General features: G+C 39.9%; 1 protein-coding gene across 9 annotated transcripts in view; it reads right to left on the bottom strand.

Annotated features, from left to right (window-relative positions):
* Positions 1–4,336: 4,336 nt before the first annotated feature.
* BIVM (basic, immunoglobulin-like variable motif containing) overlaps positions 4,337–16,452 on the bottom strand; it is a 40,656-nt gene continuing 28,540 nt past the window's right edge. For 8 of the 9 annotated variants that reach the window (XM_009192196.4, XM_009192191.4, XM_009192190.4 and 5 more), the window contains 4 exons: positions 13,982–14,114; positions 11,072–11,158; positions 6,888–6,984; positions 4,337–6,060 (listed from right to left, as the gene is read on the bottom strand). In XM_009192196.4, the coding sequence (XP_009190460.1) occupies positions 5,767–6,060; positions 6,888–6,984; positions 11,072–11,158; positions 13,982–14,114 (611 nt within the window). In that variant the 3' untranslated portion in view covers positions 4,337–5,766. The remainder of the gene's footprint in view (positions 6,061–6,887; positions 6,985–11,071; positions 11,159–13,981; positions 14,115–16,452) is intronic. The other variant, XM_009192194.4, reaches the window with a different exon arrangement.

Genomic DNA, 16,452 nt, shown 5'->3' with positions numbered 1-16,452 from the left:
GTGACAGGGCCACGCAGGCGACGGAAACAGCCAGAAGATGTCTCTGCGACACCGTTCGCCTTTGCTGGTGGGTCCGCAAACCCACGAAGAATGGACCCGCTCGGTTTCCGTCTAATACGACGCGCAGGGCGGAAGTCCCGCCTCCGTACCTGACGTATATTTTCTGCGCTTGCAGCACTCCGGAAGTGAGAGGTTTAGCTCCAGTGTTGATTTCTTGGTGAGTTGCTACCGCCACGCTGGCATTCTGAAATCGTTAAGCATTAAAACAGTGTGCAAAAGCACCTTCTTGGTTGGGTAACGGGTTTTTGTTTTTTGTTTTTTTGGTCTCACGCTGTCGCCCATACTGGAGTGCAGCGTCGCATTCTTAGCTCACTGCAGCTTGGAACTCCTGCTGCCCTAGCTTAAGCGATTGTCCCATCTCAGCCTCTCAAGTAGCTGGGACCGCAGGCGCGCACCACTACGCTGGGCGAATTATTTTTGTAGAAACGAGATTTCCCTGTGTTGCCCAGGCTGTGAGGTGACGATTTTCTACGCGCTTTTTTAGTATCGGTTTCTCACCTTTGCGCCGCCAGTTGTGAAGACACTTAACACTAAATGTTGTTTTACACGTGAAGAGACAACCGAAAGGTGGATGCCTTCTTGGTTTTGTACTATTTACTTGTATGCTAGCACGTAGTAACCAAAGAGTAATAAAATTTAAAGCCTGTGAAAATGTTGGGGTCCCAACATTACTGAACAAAAGGAAAAAGTCAAGCTGGGAACTGCTTAGGGCAAAACCTGCCTCCCATTCTAGTCAGACATTCCTCTGCTAACTGAGATAGATGCATATTCTGATTACCTCCTTTGTCTCTCATCTACCTGTGACCTGGAAGCCCTTCGTGCTTCCGAGTTGTCCCCACCTTTCTGGAAGGAACCAGTGTACTTACATATATTGATTGATGTCTCCTGCCTCCCTAAAATGTATAAAACCAAGCTGTGCCCCAACCACCTTGGGCACATGTCATCTGGACTTCCTGAGGCTGTGTCACAGGTGTACTTCCTTAACATTGGCAAAATAAACTTTCTAAATTAATTGAGACCTGTCTCAAATTTTGGGGGTTCACAAGCCTTAATCCTTGACATATAGTTTAGTTTTCTTCGGCATCTAAAATTTATAATGCCACGGCTTGTAGATCAGAAATGACTAGAAATCAATTAACAGAGTAACCCCAGGAAAGGCCACAGCTCTGGAACCCTCAGGCCAAGATTCAAATCCCCCCATCATGCCTCCCTATGGTCTTACTAAAGTCACAATTTTCCAGAATTTGTGTCCCCATCAGCAATCAGGGCATAAAACCAACCTTGCAGACTTCAGGTAAGGATTCAAGGTGTTACATGCAATGCACTTAGCACTAGTAACTACTCAATAAATGACAGTGTTAGCATCCATATTTGTTCAAATTTGAACTAAATTTAAACTTAGTGAAAAGGCTGATTTAAGAGAGCGGGCAATTTTTTTAAAGACTTCTTTATAACAGAAGTATATGGGAAATTGATTATTTATTTATTTATTTATTTTAATTTTTTTGACAGGGTCTCACTCTGTCGCCCAGGATGGAGTGCAGTAGTGCGATCTCAGCTTACTGCAACTTCCACCTCTCCGGCTCAAGTGATGCTCCTGCCTCAGCCTCCCAAGTAGCTGAGATTACAGGCCCCCACCACCACGCCCTGATTTTTTTTTTTTTTTTTTTTGAGACAGGGTCTTGCTTTGTTGCCCAAACTGGTCTCAAACTCCTGGTCTCAAACAATCCTCCTGCCTCAGTCTCCCAAAGTGCTGGAGTTACAGACATGAGCCACCGTGCTCTGTGGAGAAATCCATTTTTAACAAAACTATTTCTATGCCCAACAAGATGGTTCCCAGTGGCCATGTTTGGTTGACCTAGTCACAACTAATTTTCTACAGGAATAATCCTGACAAAGTGTTTTTTGCATTTCCTCCATATGTAAAGTAATCCCCAGAAACCGTTCCCAGTTGTTATTTTACTGAGAGTAATATAATTGCCTATTCAGTATTTGTCTCTTCCCCATGGTAGACTGTAAACTTAGTGAAACGAAGAACGATTTTGTTGACTGTTACATCCCCCACTCCTGGCACTTAGCAGTTCTGTAAATATTGCCTAAATGACCTCTTAAGCCTCTAGTCTAAAGCTCTCCAGTGCACCTTGCAGTCTGTTGGAAGAATCTGCTTGGAGGTTAGGCTGATAATTCATTCAGATCTCATCTGAGACATACGTTGCATTGTGTTATGGTCTGAATTGTGTCCTCCAAAATTCATTTGTTGAAGCCTGAGTACCTCAGAATGTGACTGTCTGAACACATGGCATTTAAAAATGATTAAATTGAAATGAGGCCATTAGGATAGGCCCTAAATCCAATCTGACTGGTGTCGTTGTAGGAAGAGGAAATTGGTCCACATGGAGAGACTCCAGGGATGACAGGCACAGAGGAAAGGCCATGTGAGGACACAGTGAGAAGGCGGCCCTCTCCAGGTGAAGGAGACAGGCCTCAGAAGAAACCAAACCTGCCTGGTCCTGGACTTCTAGTTTCCAGAACCGTGAGAAAATAAATTTCTGTTGTTGAAGCCACCCTGTCTGTGGTGTTTTGTTATGGTAGCCCTGAGAAACTAAGACACTGTGAGCCTAGGCAAGTTTCTTCACCAATGAAAGCCTCAGTTTCTGCCAGCAAAACGGGAATGCCGCCAACATCTTTTTGTTATTGTTGTTGTTGTTGAGCTATTTAAGAATTGACCTGATAATGGTGTCTAATTTAGTTGAGTGAATCGCTGGTACAGGAGGGGTGGGAGTGTTATGGGTAAAGTTGAGATGCAGAATGTGATGGATCCTAGAGGAGCTGCCTGAGCCCCTCCAGTCTGGGAGAAGACAAGTTGGGAAGTATTGTAGCTGCTGCACCAACTTGGCCTAATGATACCACACAATTCTTTAACAATAATGGTAGGAGGGAAAGGAACTGCGCAGAATTTGATCTAAATAAACTTTTATTTTTTTTCTGCCCATGAGCTGGGTAAAAACAAATAGCCAACATAGGTATTTGAGTATTGTAAGTACTTTTAAAACCAAAGCAAAGGCTGGGCACGGTGGCTCATGCTTGTAATCCCAGCACTTTGTGAGGCCGAGGCAGGCGGATTACTTGAGGCCGGGAGCTCCAGACCAGCCTGGTCAACATGGTGAAACCCGGTCTCTACTAAAAATACAAAAATTAACCAGGCATGGTGGTGCATGCCTGTAATCCCAACTATTCAGGTGGCTAAGGCAGGAGAACCACTTGAACCCGGGAGGCAGAGGCTGCAGAGAGCACCACTGCACTCCAGCCTTGGCGACAAAGCGAGACTCCATCTTCTTTTGAAGAAACAGCAACTAAGGGGTACATATTAGATTTTAAAGGAATTAGCTCCTTAAGATGCTGTCTAAAGGGCTCTCTCTAAAGACTCTGAATAGTAAAATTCACATCTTTTGGAATGATAATAGCAAACTCTTAAATAGCACTTCCTGTCTACAAAGCACTGTTCTAAACACTACATGTATTAGCTTATTCTTCAAAATCATTTATAAAGTAGATACTATTACCCCCACTTTACTAATGAGGAAGTAGGCACAGAAAAATAATTAACCTTAACTTGCCTATATCACTACAGGTGATACAGCTTGTTAAGTGCAGAGCCAGTATTTGAATGTTCATTGTATCTATGGGGATTCCTCAGAGCTGACCAACAAATCAAATATGATGGGAATTTTACTAATCTTCTAAGACAAGTATGCAGTAACTCTTGCTTACAGCTTCTGCGGGAAAAATAATCTCACTAAACTCAAACCTCATTGTGCTCCTAATAACTGGAAAGCCAAACTTAGAACACATCAAGACTTTTATAAAAACTGATTATGGTCAATAGTTTGAATAACTCATCCTCTTTTTCTAGGTGTCACCCTATCCTTTAATTTCTTATTTTATTTTGCATTTTTCTCCTTTCCTCTTGGTTCTTCCTACCTACCTCTTCTCTGAAATATTCAGTTGAACTGTATGAAATTGCTGATATTCAACCATTTTTGATCTACAAAGATGACAACTTCATTTGGTTCAAACATAAGAATCAAATTGTCTATTTCCTATTAAATTAGAAATCTAAAATTATAGTCATAATGCATATTGTTTCATTAATAATAAAAGACACAAGATGGTTTCTTATGATGTACCAGTTGAGCAGAATTGACAAATTATCATGTACTTCAAAGACATAATGGTACTTTCTACCTAAAACAAAGGTTTAAAATCATTCATACAATTAAAAGTAGAAAACAAAACTTTATTTGATGAAAACTTTTTAAAAGTTCCAGTATGAAGTAACAAAATCAACAACCTACAAATCTCTTTCAGTTCTTTGCATTTCAAGCAAAATATTCTCTTCAGAAAAATGACCATTTCATAATATATATCCCCTTCTGTAGGCTAGGCATGTATGAGTGAACAAATGGATATAAAATTCAAGAAAAAATGAAAATATTTTAAAAATAAAAATCTGAACCTTTTCCTTGAGGTGTATTGCGATATGGTTACCAACATATTCAGCACCTTGTCATCACCAAGTTACTGATTTGAGTCCTGGAACAAGACCCTAAAATTAAAGAACAAGAGATCCTAGTCATTTGTGAGTCACAGATTGGCAGCAGAAGAAAAACTGACAGCAGCTAGAGGAGCTCAAATACATGAAATTCACACTTCTGAAATATTTAATACTCACTTCAAACAGCTAATTGTCTATACGGTTTTTAAAAAAGGAAACAGCTCAGAGTCTAGAATATGGGTAGTTGTCCTCTGAGTGACTTGGGCATTTCTTACGCATCTTCAGTACTGTTATCAACGTACGACTCCATATTGAGAGAGCAATCAAATATCAGGAGATCTCATGTCACAAATAACCCTGGGCATAGAAACTTAAGGTGCCAATTGTTCTTTTACTTTGTCCCTAAGGCAAACGTCATCTAGACTTACAAAAGTCTTTCAAGACCTAAGGTTCTTGTCAATATTTGATTATTACAAACCATTCAAGAAAGTCAAAAAATCGGAATCAATGCACTAAGTCATCCATTTGCACCAAAAGAAAGGATCAGTTTCTTGAGTCTTTTCTCTTTTGCCTCTTAGTCAGAATCCTAAGAACATAACCAGGAAACAAATGAGGCAAGCAAGATCCTGCTATAAATCAAAGAACTACTAGACTCATGAAATAATTTTAAACGCGTGTTAACCATGAGTGAAAACTAGAAATTGATGGCCCCAATTTCTTTAAGGGCAGATGGTACTTTACATCTTGGTCTTGAGAATAAAACTATCTGTAACAAATATCTAGAGATTCGAGTCATTAAAAAAGTCACTTCATGCTTAAGTATTTCAAATCTTGATGCTATTAAGTGAATTTGTGTTTGACTTATTTAGACAACAGTTGTAATTTTATTGAATTTTGTGAAATTTTCTGTCCAGATTATTTATATACTCTTAACTTGAAAGGACAATAATCTGTGCTTATCTGCTTATATATCTGAAATCACCCATCATAATCATGTACAAGCTTAGTATCTGGAGAACTACAAGGTTATTTTTTATACCACAAGATCTGCTCCTATTTAATGTAGGCTTCCTAAAATCTTCTACTGTCTTTATACAGTCCTCTATATAGCAGTTTCATATATAATGCCAGCTGTTCAGTACCAAGCACAGTCAATCATTCCCATCGTAATCACTGTAACCCTGGTAACCACTGTTCCTTCTCTCATGGATACTAGACATCTTTTTCCATGCCGACTCCTGATGGAAACTAGCACTGAAAGACCGGCCCAGACGCCCATGCTGCTTCTTGGAAATATTGTCTTCACTCTCAGATTTGGAAATTCCCTGGGCATGTGTTGGAGGTTGTGATTCTTGTCTAATAGTTCCAAATGGAAAGTTCCAAAGGCCAAATCTTTGCCAGTTAAGTCTCTGGAATGCTATGATGCAATGCAAATTTCCCCCAACCTGAGAAGAAAAAAAAGTTGGGTGAAGAAAATAAAGGGAAATTACTTGTACTAATTTGTCCCTATGAACTCCCTTGTTTCTTTTTTACTTCACCTGCCTCAAAATGGTACTTTCCTTCCAGGCATCATCAGAGCACCTTATCCTGCACCTTTTCTGACAGCTGCCTTTACAAAATATAACAATGCCCACTGGAGCCAAAACACCTTCCTCCTCGTACCTCTCTACTACTTACTCTCAACACATACTAGAGAACTTCCCCATCTGCCTAATTCAAACACCAAGATCATTCCTCTTCCTCTCTCTCCTATTCTTCATATAGTTTTATGAGTAAGATTGTATCAATGGGATATCATTTCCCGAGAGCCTCCCTCAAAGCCTTGTTTGTACACATGACTCTGCCACAAGGCCACAGTTAATCTGGCCCAAGCTGGGCTAAGACTATGGAACTGAACCCAAGACAGCTCAGTCTCAGTCTAGACTGTTCATCTAAAAAAGATACATAAGTTGAAAGATGATGATCATAAGAAGAAAGTAATCAGACAAAAGGAGAGCTAAGAACAATGTATAGCCCCCAAAAGAGTGAAGCAGACTACCAATTACTTGGCCCTTGCTATCATTCCAATACCTGCTACCACCTACCATTCCTTTATGACTCCAGGTCATACCCCTTGCCCTAGGGTTTTAAAGACAGCCCTGTGTCCTTAAAATAATTTTCACTCCTCTATAAAATGTAAGTTTCTGTTATTTACAACCTAAAGAGTGCTAAGTAAAACACTGCATTTTGGTCAGCTGGGAAATGCCTTCAAACACAATGGTGTTCTTCTTACCTTCTTTGTTTTTCTATACTGCAGTCCCCTCTCTAAGTGCCGGATATCCAGGTATTCTGGATTTTGAGTGTTTAGATCAGTAACAATATCTGCCCATCTATAGTTAAGAAGAAAGGATAAAGCACAATTTTCTTTAGGTCCAAAGTATCATTGCAATGGAATTTTTCATGAGCAAGTTGCTGCAATATTATCACAGCAATAACTGGCAGTAATTCTCTTATCTCAACATTGTTTCATCTACTAAACTGTAATAACTTCTAGTTTTATGACAATTCTGTTTATCCAACCATTGCCAAGGTTCTCAGTATACAATTGGTTACTCTTCCTACAGAATAAATAAATACCAACATATTAGATGACATCCTGCAGGCTAAAGCAGCAACATGCTATATTTCCTTTTCAATTACAGTCAAGTCCACTTTTAAAATAATGTAAAGTTAATATGTCTCTATTAGCAGACAACACAACTGTGCAGAAAATCCAAGGGAATTACAAAACAACTACTAGAACTAATAGGATTTGGTAAAGATGTTAAGATTCAAGGTCTACATAGGTAAATCAATTGTAATTTTGTATTCAACCAGCAAATAATGAGGAAATGAAATTTTTTAAAATCAATTTACAATAGCATCAAAAAGTATAACGCACTGAGGAAAAACTTTTTATTGCAATATCTTTTATTTTACTTCAGTTGTTTTGGCAGTACAGCTGGGTTTTGGTTACACGAATAAGTTTTTTGGTAGTGATTTCTGAGATTTTAGTGCACCCGTCACCCAGGCAGTGTACACTGTATCCAATATGTAGTCTTTTATCCCTCACCCCACTCCCAGACTTCCCTCAGGAGTCCCCAAAGTCCATTATATCATTCTTATGCCTTTGCATCCTCAGAGCTTAGCTCCCACTTAAAGTGAGAACATATGATATTTGGTTTTCCATTCCTGAGTTACTTCACTTAGAATTAATTGCCTCCAGCTCCATCCAAGTTGTTGCAAAAGACATCATTTCATTCCTTTTTATGGCTGAGTAGTAGTCCGTGGTATATTCATATCACATTTTCTTTATCCACTCATTGGTTGATGGGCACTTAGGTTGATTCTCCATCTTTGCAATTGAGAATTGTGTCACTATAAACATGTGTGTGCCTGTGTCTTTTTCATATGACTTATTTTCCTTTGGGCAGATACTCAGTAGTGGGATTGCTGGATCAAATGGTAGAGCTACTTTTAGTTCTTTAAGGAATCTCCATACTGTTTGCCATAGTGATTGTACTACTTTACATTCCCACCAGCAGTGTAAAAGAACACATTGAGAAAAAATGTTTAACAAAAGACATAAAACTCCATACTGAAAAATTTAAAAAAAAAGTTGAAATTAAAGTTCTAATTAAGTAAAGATAGAGTCCATGTTGTTACAATGTCAATTCTCCTAAAACTAAACTATTAATTCTTTCATTATTTATGAGACAGGGTCTCACCTTGTCACTGAGGGAGGAGTACAGTGATGCAATCTCAGCTCACTGCAGCCTCGACCTCCCAGGCTCAGTTCATCCTCCCGCCTCAGCCTCCCGAGTAGCTGAGACTACAGGCACATGCCACCATGCCTGGCTAATTTTTGTAGTTTTAGTAGAGATGGGATTTCACCATATTGCCAGGGCTGGTCTCGAAATCCTGAGCTGAAGTGATCCTCCCACCTAAGTATTGGGATTACAGGCGTGAGCCACCGCACCCAGCCGAAATTATGAATTCTATAGATTCTATCCTCATCAAAATCTTAACAGGCTTTTGAGCAAAAAGACAAATCCTAAAATTTTTATGGAAAAGCCAAGGTCCTAGAAGAGCCAAAACAATCTTTAAGAAAAAGAAAAATTCAGAAAATTCGTGCTAGCTAATTTCAGGATTTAGTATAAACAATTCAGAGTTTGACGTCAGTAAAAGGACAGACAGATTAGTAGGACAGAGTCCAGAAAGAGCCCACACATACAGTTTTCAGCAGAGGCACCAAAGAAATTAAATAAGGAAAGGAAAATCTTTGTAAACAAATGGTGCTAGAATAACTAGATAAACACTGGGGGAAAAATCAGAGTTGAGCTCTACCACATACCACACACAAAAGGTAATTAAGGCTAGGCATGGTGGCTCACATCTGTAATCCCGGCCCTTTGGGAGGCCAAGGAGGCAGGATCACTTGAGCCCAGGAGTTTTAAACCAGCCTAGGCAACACAGCAAGACTCCATCTCTACAAAAAAATTTTTTAAATTAGTAGGGCATGGGGGCACACATCTGTGGTCTCAGCTACTCAGGAGTCTGAGGTGGGAGGATCACTTGAACCCAGGAGGTTAAGGCTTTAGTGAGCCATGATCACACCACTGTACTCTGGCCTGGGTGATAGAGACCCTGTCTCAAAATAATAATAGAAATGGATCAGAAATCTAAACATAAAATCTATAAAGCTTCTAGAAAAAAACAGGAAAGCATCTTTGAGGTCGTGGTAGGCAAAAATTTCTTATTAGGCACAAAACACATAAAAGAACAAAACTGATAAAATAAATTTAATTAAAATTAATTAGAATTAGAACTTCTGTTCATCAGAAGGTTTACAACCACTTTGGAGAATTTTCTCACAGTTTCTTAAGTATACATCTATACTATGAATCAGCAATTCTAGTCCTAGGTATCTTCCAGGAGAACAAAACATATGTCCTCTAAAAGACTTGTACGACAAAAGTGACTTATCCATACAAAGGAAATGATTTGGCCATATAAAGGAATGAAGTTCTAATCCATGCTAAAACATGGATGACACTGAAAACACTGTATTAAGTGAAAGAAGCCCGGTACAAAATGCTACATATTGTATGTCACCATTTATACGAAATGTCAAGAACAGGCAAATCCCAGCCGGGTGCAGTGGCTCACGCCTGTAATCTCAACACTTTGGGAGGCTGAGGCGAGGGGATCACTTGAGGTCAGTAGTTTGAGACCAGCCTGGCCAACATGGCAAAACCCTGTCTCTACAAAAAATACAAAAATTAGCTGGGCATGATAGCGGGCGCCTGTAATCCCAGCTACTCAGGAGGCTAAGGTAGGAGAATCTCTTGAACCTGGGAGGTGAAGGTTTGGTGAGCTGACATCACACCGCTGCACTCCAACCTAAGCAAGAGAAAGAGACTCTGTCTCAAAAAAAACCAACCAAACAAAAAAGAATAGTCAAATCCCTAGAGACAGAAAGTAGATCAGTGGTTGCCAAGGCTCAGGGAATGCGGAGTGACTGCCAAGGGGCATGGGATTTCTTTCTGGAGTGACGAAGATTTTCTGCAATTAGATAGTGGTGACTGGTGCAGAACCCTGTAACTATAATAAAATCTGTGGAATTGTACATGTTTTCCCATTTCTTGAGGCAGTATCTCATTCTGTCACCCAGACGAGACTGCAGTGCAGTGGTATGATCACAGCTTACTGCAGCCTCAATCTCCTAGGCTCAAGCAATCTTCTTGCCTCTTTTTTTTTTTTTTTTTTTTTTTTGGTTGTGACATGGTCTCAGTATGTTGCTCAGGTTGGTCTCGAACTCCTGGGCTCAAGCGATCCTCCCACCTCAGTCTCCCAAAGTGCTGGGATTACAGGCATGAGCCACTGCGCATGGTAGGTGCGGTGAACTTTATGGTATGTGAATTATATTTCACTAAAATTTTTATATAATTTGTTTCAAGGCTTGTACATGAATGTTCCTAACAGCTTCGTTCACAAGAGATGAAACCTCAAAGCAATTCAAATGCCCATCAACAGGAAAATGGAAAACAAATTGCAGCATGCTTATGCAACAGAACACTACTCAGCAATAAAAAAAAATAAACTCCTGATACACGTGACACAATGGAGGAATCTCAAATATGTTACTTAAGATATTGATGCAAAAATAATATTGTATGATTCTGTTTACATGGAATTCAAGACGAGGCAAAGCAAATCTGTGGTGACAGAAATCAGAAGAGGGGCTTTCTATGGAAATTGATACGAGTAGAGAGTGAGGGTATTTTCCACGGCAATGAAAGTGTACCATATCCTATTTGGGTGGTGATTATACAGGTGCATTCATTTATCAAACTAATTATATACAACTAAGATCTGTGCATTTCATTGTCTCTAAATGTTACCCCAATTAAAGAAAATAAAGGGAAGTCAACATACTTTTTACAGTGAATGGCAGGATGTTTTCTACTTGATTCTCCAATTAAGATCCAATATTCAACTTCCTGTGGTGAGAGAGGTCCCCTGCTAAACATAAAATACATTCGCAGTAAGTTTAATAGTTACTCCCTTGAGTATATTGCTTCAACTATATATTAATAAAAGGCATACTAGAGTGTACTGAAACACGGCATTCATTCATCAAGAACAGACATTAGAGCTTAGGTGAGGGTAAATTTCTATAGGCCATTAAAGAGAACTCACAAATTAAATTTCAGCCTTAATCCTCTATTCAAAATCTAGGGCTATAAAATGTTTTAATAGACCACCTCTAAAATTCTAGGAGAAAAAAAAATCCTGGAATGCTACCTGCATTTTTCCACTACTCTTCTCCTTTCACTGTGAATTCAAGACATCTCAAAAGGCATCCTAAAAATAAAAGCCTAAAGCAATGGAGTCTCTAAACACACTGATTTCCTAATACCATCCCTGGACATTCTAATTCGAATAGGTCTGGAGTACAGCTGGGGATTTTTATAGTTTTTTAAAAAAATCTCACATGATTCTTAGGTAAAGACAGAAGTGAGGAACTCTCTTTTAAAGGGTACAAAGTCGGTTTAAAACCATGATTTATATTTGATAAATGTCTGAAATCAGGTGAAGATGCAGGATTAAATAATAAAAGAAACACACAGTATACCTCACTTACAAGAAATTCCACCTCCAGAAAGATGAATAAAGCATTTCAGCATTTGGAGAGAACAAGAGAGTTCCCTCTTGCTCCTCTTTCACAAAACACAACTTCCAGCTTCCTGGTTCTCCCAGGTCATTCCAACCTGTCTCAGCATCCCTCTCTTCCCTAAACCTGAGGAGCCTTTGAGTGGGACTCCAAGGTCACATGGCCTCCAACCCCAAATAACCCATCCTGGCTGGGTGTGGCAGCTCATGCCTATAATCCGAGCACTTTGGGAGACTGAGGTGGTCAGATCACTGGAGCCCAGGAGTTCAAGACCAGCCTGGGCAACATGGTGAAACGCTGAAACCCTGTCTCCAAAAAAAATAGAAAAATTGGCCAGGTGTGGTGGTGTGTACCTGTAGTTCCAGCTACTCAGGAGGCTGAGGTGGGAGGACCACTTAAGCCCAGGAGGTTGAGGCTGCAGTGAGCTATGATCTCACCACTGCACTCCAGTCTGGGCAACAGAGCAAAGCCTTGTCTCAAAAAAAAAAGGAAAAAAAAAAGAACTCATCCTTTTCCCATGACCAAGCCAATCCCTTTGCTCAAAGTATTCATGGCTCGTGTTTTCACCAAGTCTTTTTTTTTTTTTTTTTTTAACAGAAAGGGTCTCACTGTGTTGCCCAGGCTGGAGTACAGTGGCATGATCTCAGCTCAAGTGATCCTCCCACCTCAGCCTCCCAAGTAGCTGGGACTACAGGTGCACACCAACAAACTCGGCTAATTTTTGTATTTTTTGTAGAGACAGGGTCTCACACTATGTTGCCCAGGCTGGTCTTGAACTCCTGGGTGCAAGCAATCTGCCTGCCTCGGCCTCCCAGAATGCTGGGATTACACCAATGTACCTCACCCACCAATTCTTAACAAGACACTTCTCCCTTGGATTTGAACCATCCTGGTATTATCTCAACCCATCATAAGGAAAAGTGACTAAGCAGGAAAAAAACCATTAAAACTCGGTCACCTCTTTCTTAGGGATCATCTCTTCCAAAAAGATGGAAGTTTACCAGTAAAGTTATATAGTTAATAAAACAGAAACTCTGGATTAGGCAAAAAAGAAAGATAACCATGAAGGTCATGTAGTTTCTGACACTGGAAATAAAAATTGGCTCAGAGCTTCCTTGCAATCAGGACAAAGGGGGAACCCAGATAAATTCCATGTTCTTCACTTTAAGAAAAGAAGACGCTTTTTAATTTACTCAGTTGTGACAATCTTCTTGACACTAGATTCTGCAATACATTGTACATGTGGGACATTGGATGAGGCACTAAGACATAGTCTGTAAAATCCTTTGCAACTGTTTTATAATAAATGTAAAAATTGCTTTTCAGGAAGAGTGTGGTGGCTCACACCTGTAATCCCAGCACTTTGGGAGGCCCAGGCAGGAGGACCACTTGAGACCAGGAGTTTGAGACCAGCCTGCACAATACAGCAAGACCTTGTCTCTATAGAAAACACAAATTAATAAATTTAATGAGCTGGGCATGGTGGTGCATGCCTGTAGTCCCAGCTACTCAGGAGGCTGAGGCAGGAGGATCGCTTGAGGCCAGGAGTTTGAGGCTGCAGTGAGCTATGATTATACCACTGCACTGCAGCCTGGATGACAGAGTGAGACCCTGTCTCTAAGACAAAAACAAGTGATTTTTCAAATGACTTTTTCCTATAATGACTGAACAACAGTATCTAAATGGATATTTTCAACAGCACAATTAACTAAATGCAATTCTGCAGAAGAATAAGTCATAATGCTTAAAGAATAGTCTAACTTGATGTCAGGAAAGCAGATCACCAAGCCTTCCAATTTCAGAGACTTCTAATATTTTTTAATTTTTTTTTTTTTTTAAGACGGAGTCTCACTCTGTTGCCCAGGCTGGAGTACAGTGGCACGATCTCGGCTCACTGCAAGCTCTGCCTCCCGGGTTCATGCCATTCTCCTGCCTCAGCCTCTCAAGTAGCTGGGACTACAGGCACGTGCCACCACGCCTGGCTAAATTTTTTTTGTATTTCTAGTAGAGATGGGGTTTCACTCTCTTAGCCAGGATGGTCTCTATCTCCTGACCTCGTGATCCGCCCACCTCGGCCTCCCAAAGTGCTGGGATTACAGGCGACAGCCACAGTGCCCGGCTATTTTTTAATATTTCTTAAAATGTACTTTCTAAAACATGTCAATGCTTACCTGAATGCTTTATTAGCTTTAAGAGGGGTTGCTTCGAAGCCAATTGGACAAAAATAATGATTTTGGCAATGATAGATATAAGCCAGTGATTCATCTTTCAATCCACGGGTTAACTTCGACAGGGCCCCTGAAGCTATTAAAAACAAACAGACAAACAAACTGAAAGCCCATAAAGCAGTGTCCACGCTTTACGCAAAGGACTGGTTAAGGGCTTAAGGACAGAAAAGACATTACTTGGAACACACTGACACTGCTGGGGAAAAACAAGAGGCTATTGATAGGTACAAAAAATGTTAATAAATGTATTCTGTTTTACTCTTTAATAAGCTCATTAGCAAACTAAAGAACTAAAATATGTCCTTGCTTACCAAAACCACCTAATAACACACACAGTTGTCTATGAAATTTAATTTGTCTAAAACCTGATACCTAGTGTATTCAGCAATGGTTTCAACTTTTCTGGTTGTACACAGCTATCACTTAAAATTCTGAACAAGCATGCCCAATATTAGCACATGCATTTGTAAAGTATATACATATACCGCTGTACTAATGTCTTTATAAAAGATATACAAAAAGTTGGAATTTAAAATTAGGTTAAAATATAGAGGTTCTAATATATATGCAGTACGCCCATCCCAACTTAAAAGACTACTGATGTATATGAATAAAAATAAACTCCAGGTAATAAACAAGTTCTAAAAATGCAAACTTCTCCTACTAATGAGACAGCCAAGTAAAAAGGGCTTCCTGGAGAATCTCCAACTGGTCTGCATGCTGGGAGGATGGGGTTGGGCCTTGGGAAGTGCCCGCTGTTTGCAGTGGGGAGGAGCCTGGCCTCTCCTGTCCCTGTGTGGTAACCTGGGATTCAATCTGTGAGATGAGGGCCTGTTAGCAGGAACCCTTCTCGCTTTGCTGAGGTTTTTCCTTTTCACCCAATAAATTCTGTTCCCCCTCACTCTTCAACGTATTTGCAAGCCTAATCTTTCCTTGTTGTGTGATAAGAACCCCGTTTTTTCTACGACACTAACGCATACTTTAATCTTTACACAAAACTTATGGAGGCTAGAGGAGTAGCCTTCAAAAGCCAAGTGACAAAGATAACAGCTCTACAGAGACAGGCTGGTAGTACCACCACACCCTCTTATATCCACTCTTCCTTGGACATTTGCCATAACTATAATAGTGGTCAATTTCAAAAGTATTACCATAAGAAATGACTTTTTACCAGCACTTAGTACTCAAAGCCATTAACTGAGGTTTCATTAACTTGCATCTCCCAGAAGAAGCTAAATTATTTATTCATAAACAGCCCATTAAAACTAGAAATCCTAAAAATAGATGAAGCAGATGAAAGCTTCCAAGTCATAGTTTCAATGATTGACTTTCTGGCCACTGAAATAGCTGAAGACTACTAAGAACAGCAGGTCCACGGCTGTAGCAGAGAGCCAAGGAGTGATGCACAGTCCCTAAAGTCTATTAGTAGGGAAGTTGGAACAAGTAACTTTTATATAAAGTGGAATAAGATAGTGCCACAAAAGGGGTCTAGAATTCAAAAGAGAAACAGCACATCAGGTTTGAGGAGTCAATAAGAAGTAGCATTCAAGATGAAACTTAATGAAGTGTCAGGATTTCAACAATCTAGACAGAGGAAAGAGCATTAGGAGAAAACAAAACCACTGGGGAAGAAGGAATATACTCAGGGAACAGCCCATGATCTAGTTTATAGAATATGGGGTATAATGGTATAGAGAGGCCTACTGTGGGACAACCCAACAATTTCAGGCCAAAATCAGAAAAAGATCACCCTCTGAAATAAAAGATAGTAAATACAGCATTTTTAAAATTTTATTTTTTTATTTTTTTATTTTTATTTTTATTTTTTTTTTTGAGACAGGGTCTTGCTCTGTCGCCGAGGCTAGAGTGCAGTGGCGTGATCTCGGCTCACTGTAAACTCTACCTCCCGGGTTCAAACGATCCTCATGCTTCAGCCTCCCAAGTAATTGGGATTCCAGGCACTCACCACCATGCCCAGCTAATTTCTGTGTTTTTAGTAGAGACAGGGTTTCACTATGTTGACCAGGCTGGTCTGAAATTCCCAACATCAAATGTTCCACCTCTCTCAGCCTCCCAAAGTGTTGGGATTACAGGCGTGAGCCACCGTGCCAAGCCAGTAAATACAGCATTTAATACATTAAGGTAGTTGTCCAAGAAAGTAATTCTGTGTATGAGAAGACACAAATGTATTACTGAGGGAAGCTAAATTCAGAATGAAGTTGAGTCTGTACTTCAGTATATCTTTAAAATCTGAAACTTAAGCAACAAAGCAACCACCACCAATGCAGACCCATGATCTGCACGGCATAAGCAAAAGTTATGAACTGCAATACCCCCTAGAAAAAAACTAAATACATGAACATAAATACAATTTTCAAGCTAGCTGATTTAAAAAAAATGAATCTGGACTTGCC

This window comes from Papio anubis, chromosome 15 (assembly GCF_008728515.1).
Source record: "Papio anubis isolate 15944 chromosome 15, Panubis1.0, whole genome shotgun sequence".
Classification (NCBI taxonomy): Eukaryota; Metazoa; Chordata; class Mammalia; order Primates; family Cercopithecidae; genus Papio; species Papio anubis.
Note: the sequence above shows the minus strand (reverse complement) of the source record. Positions and strands in the feature narration are given on the sequence as shown.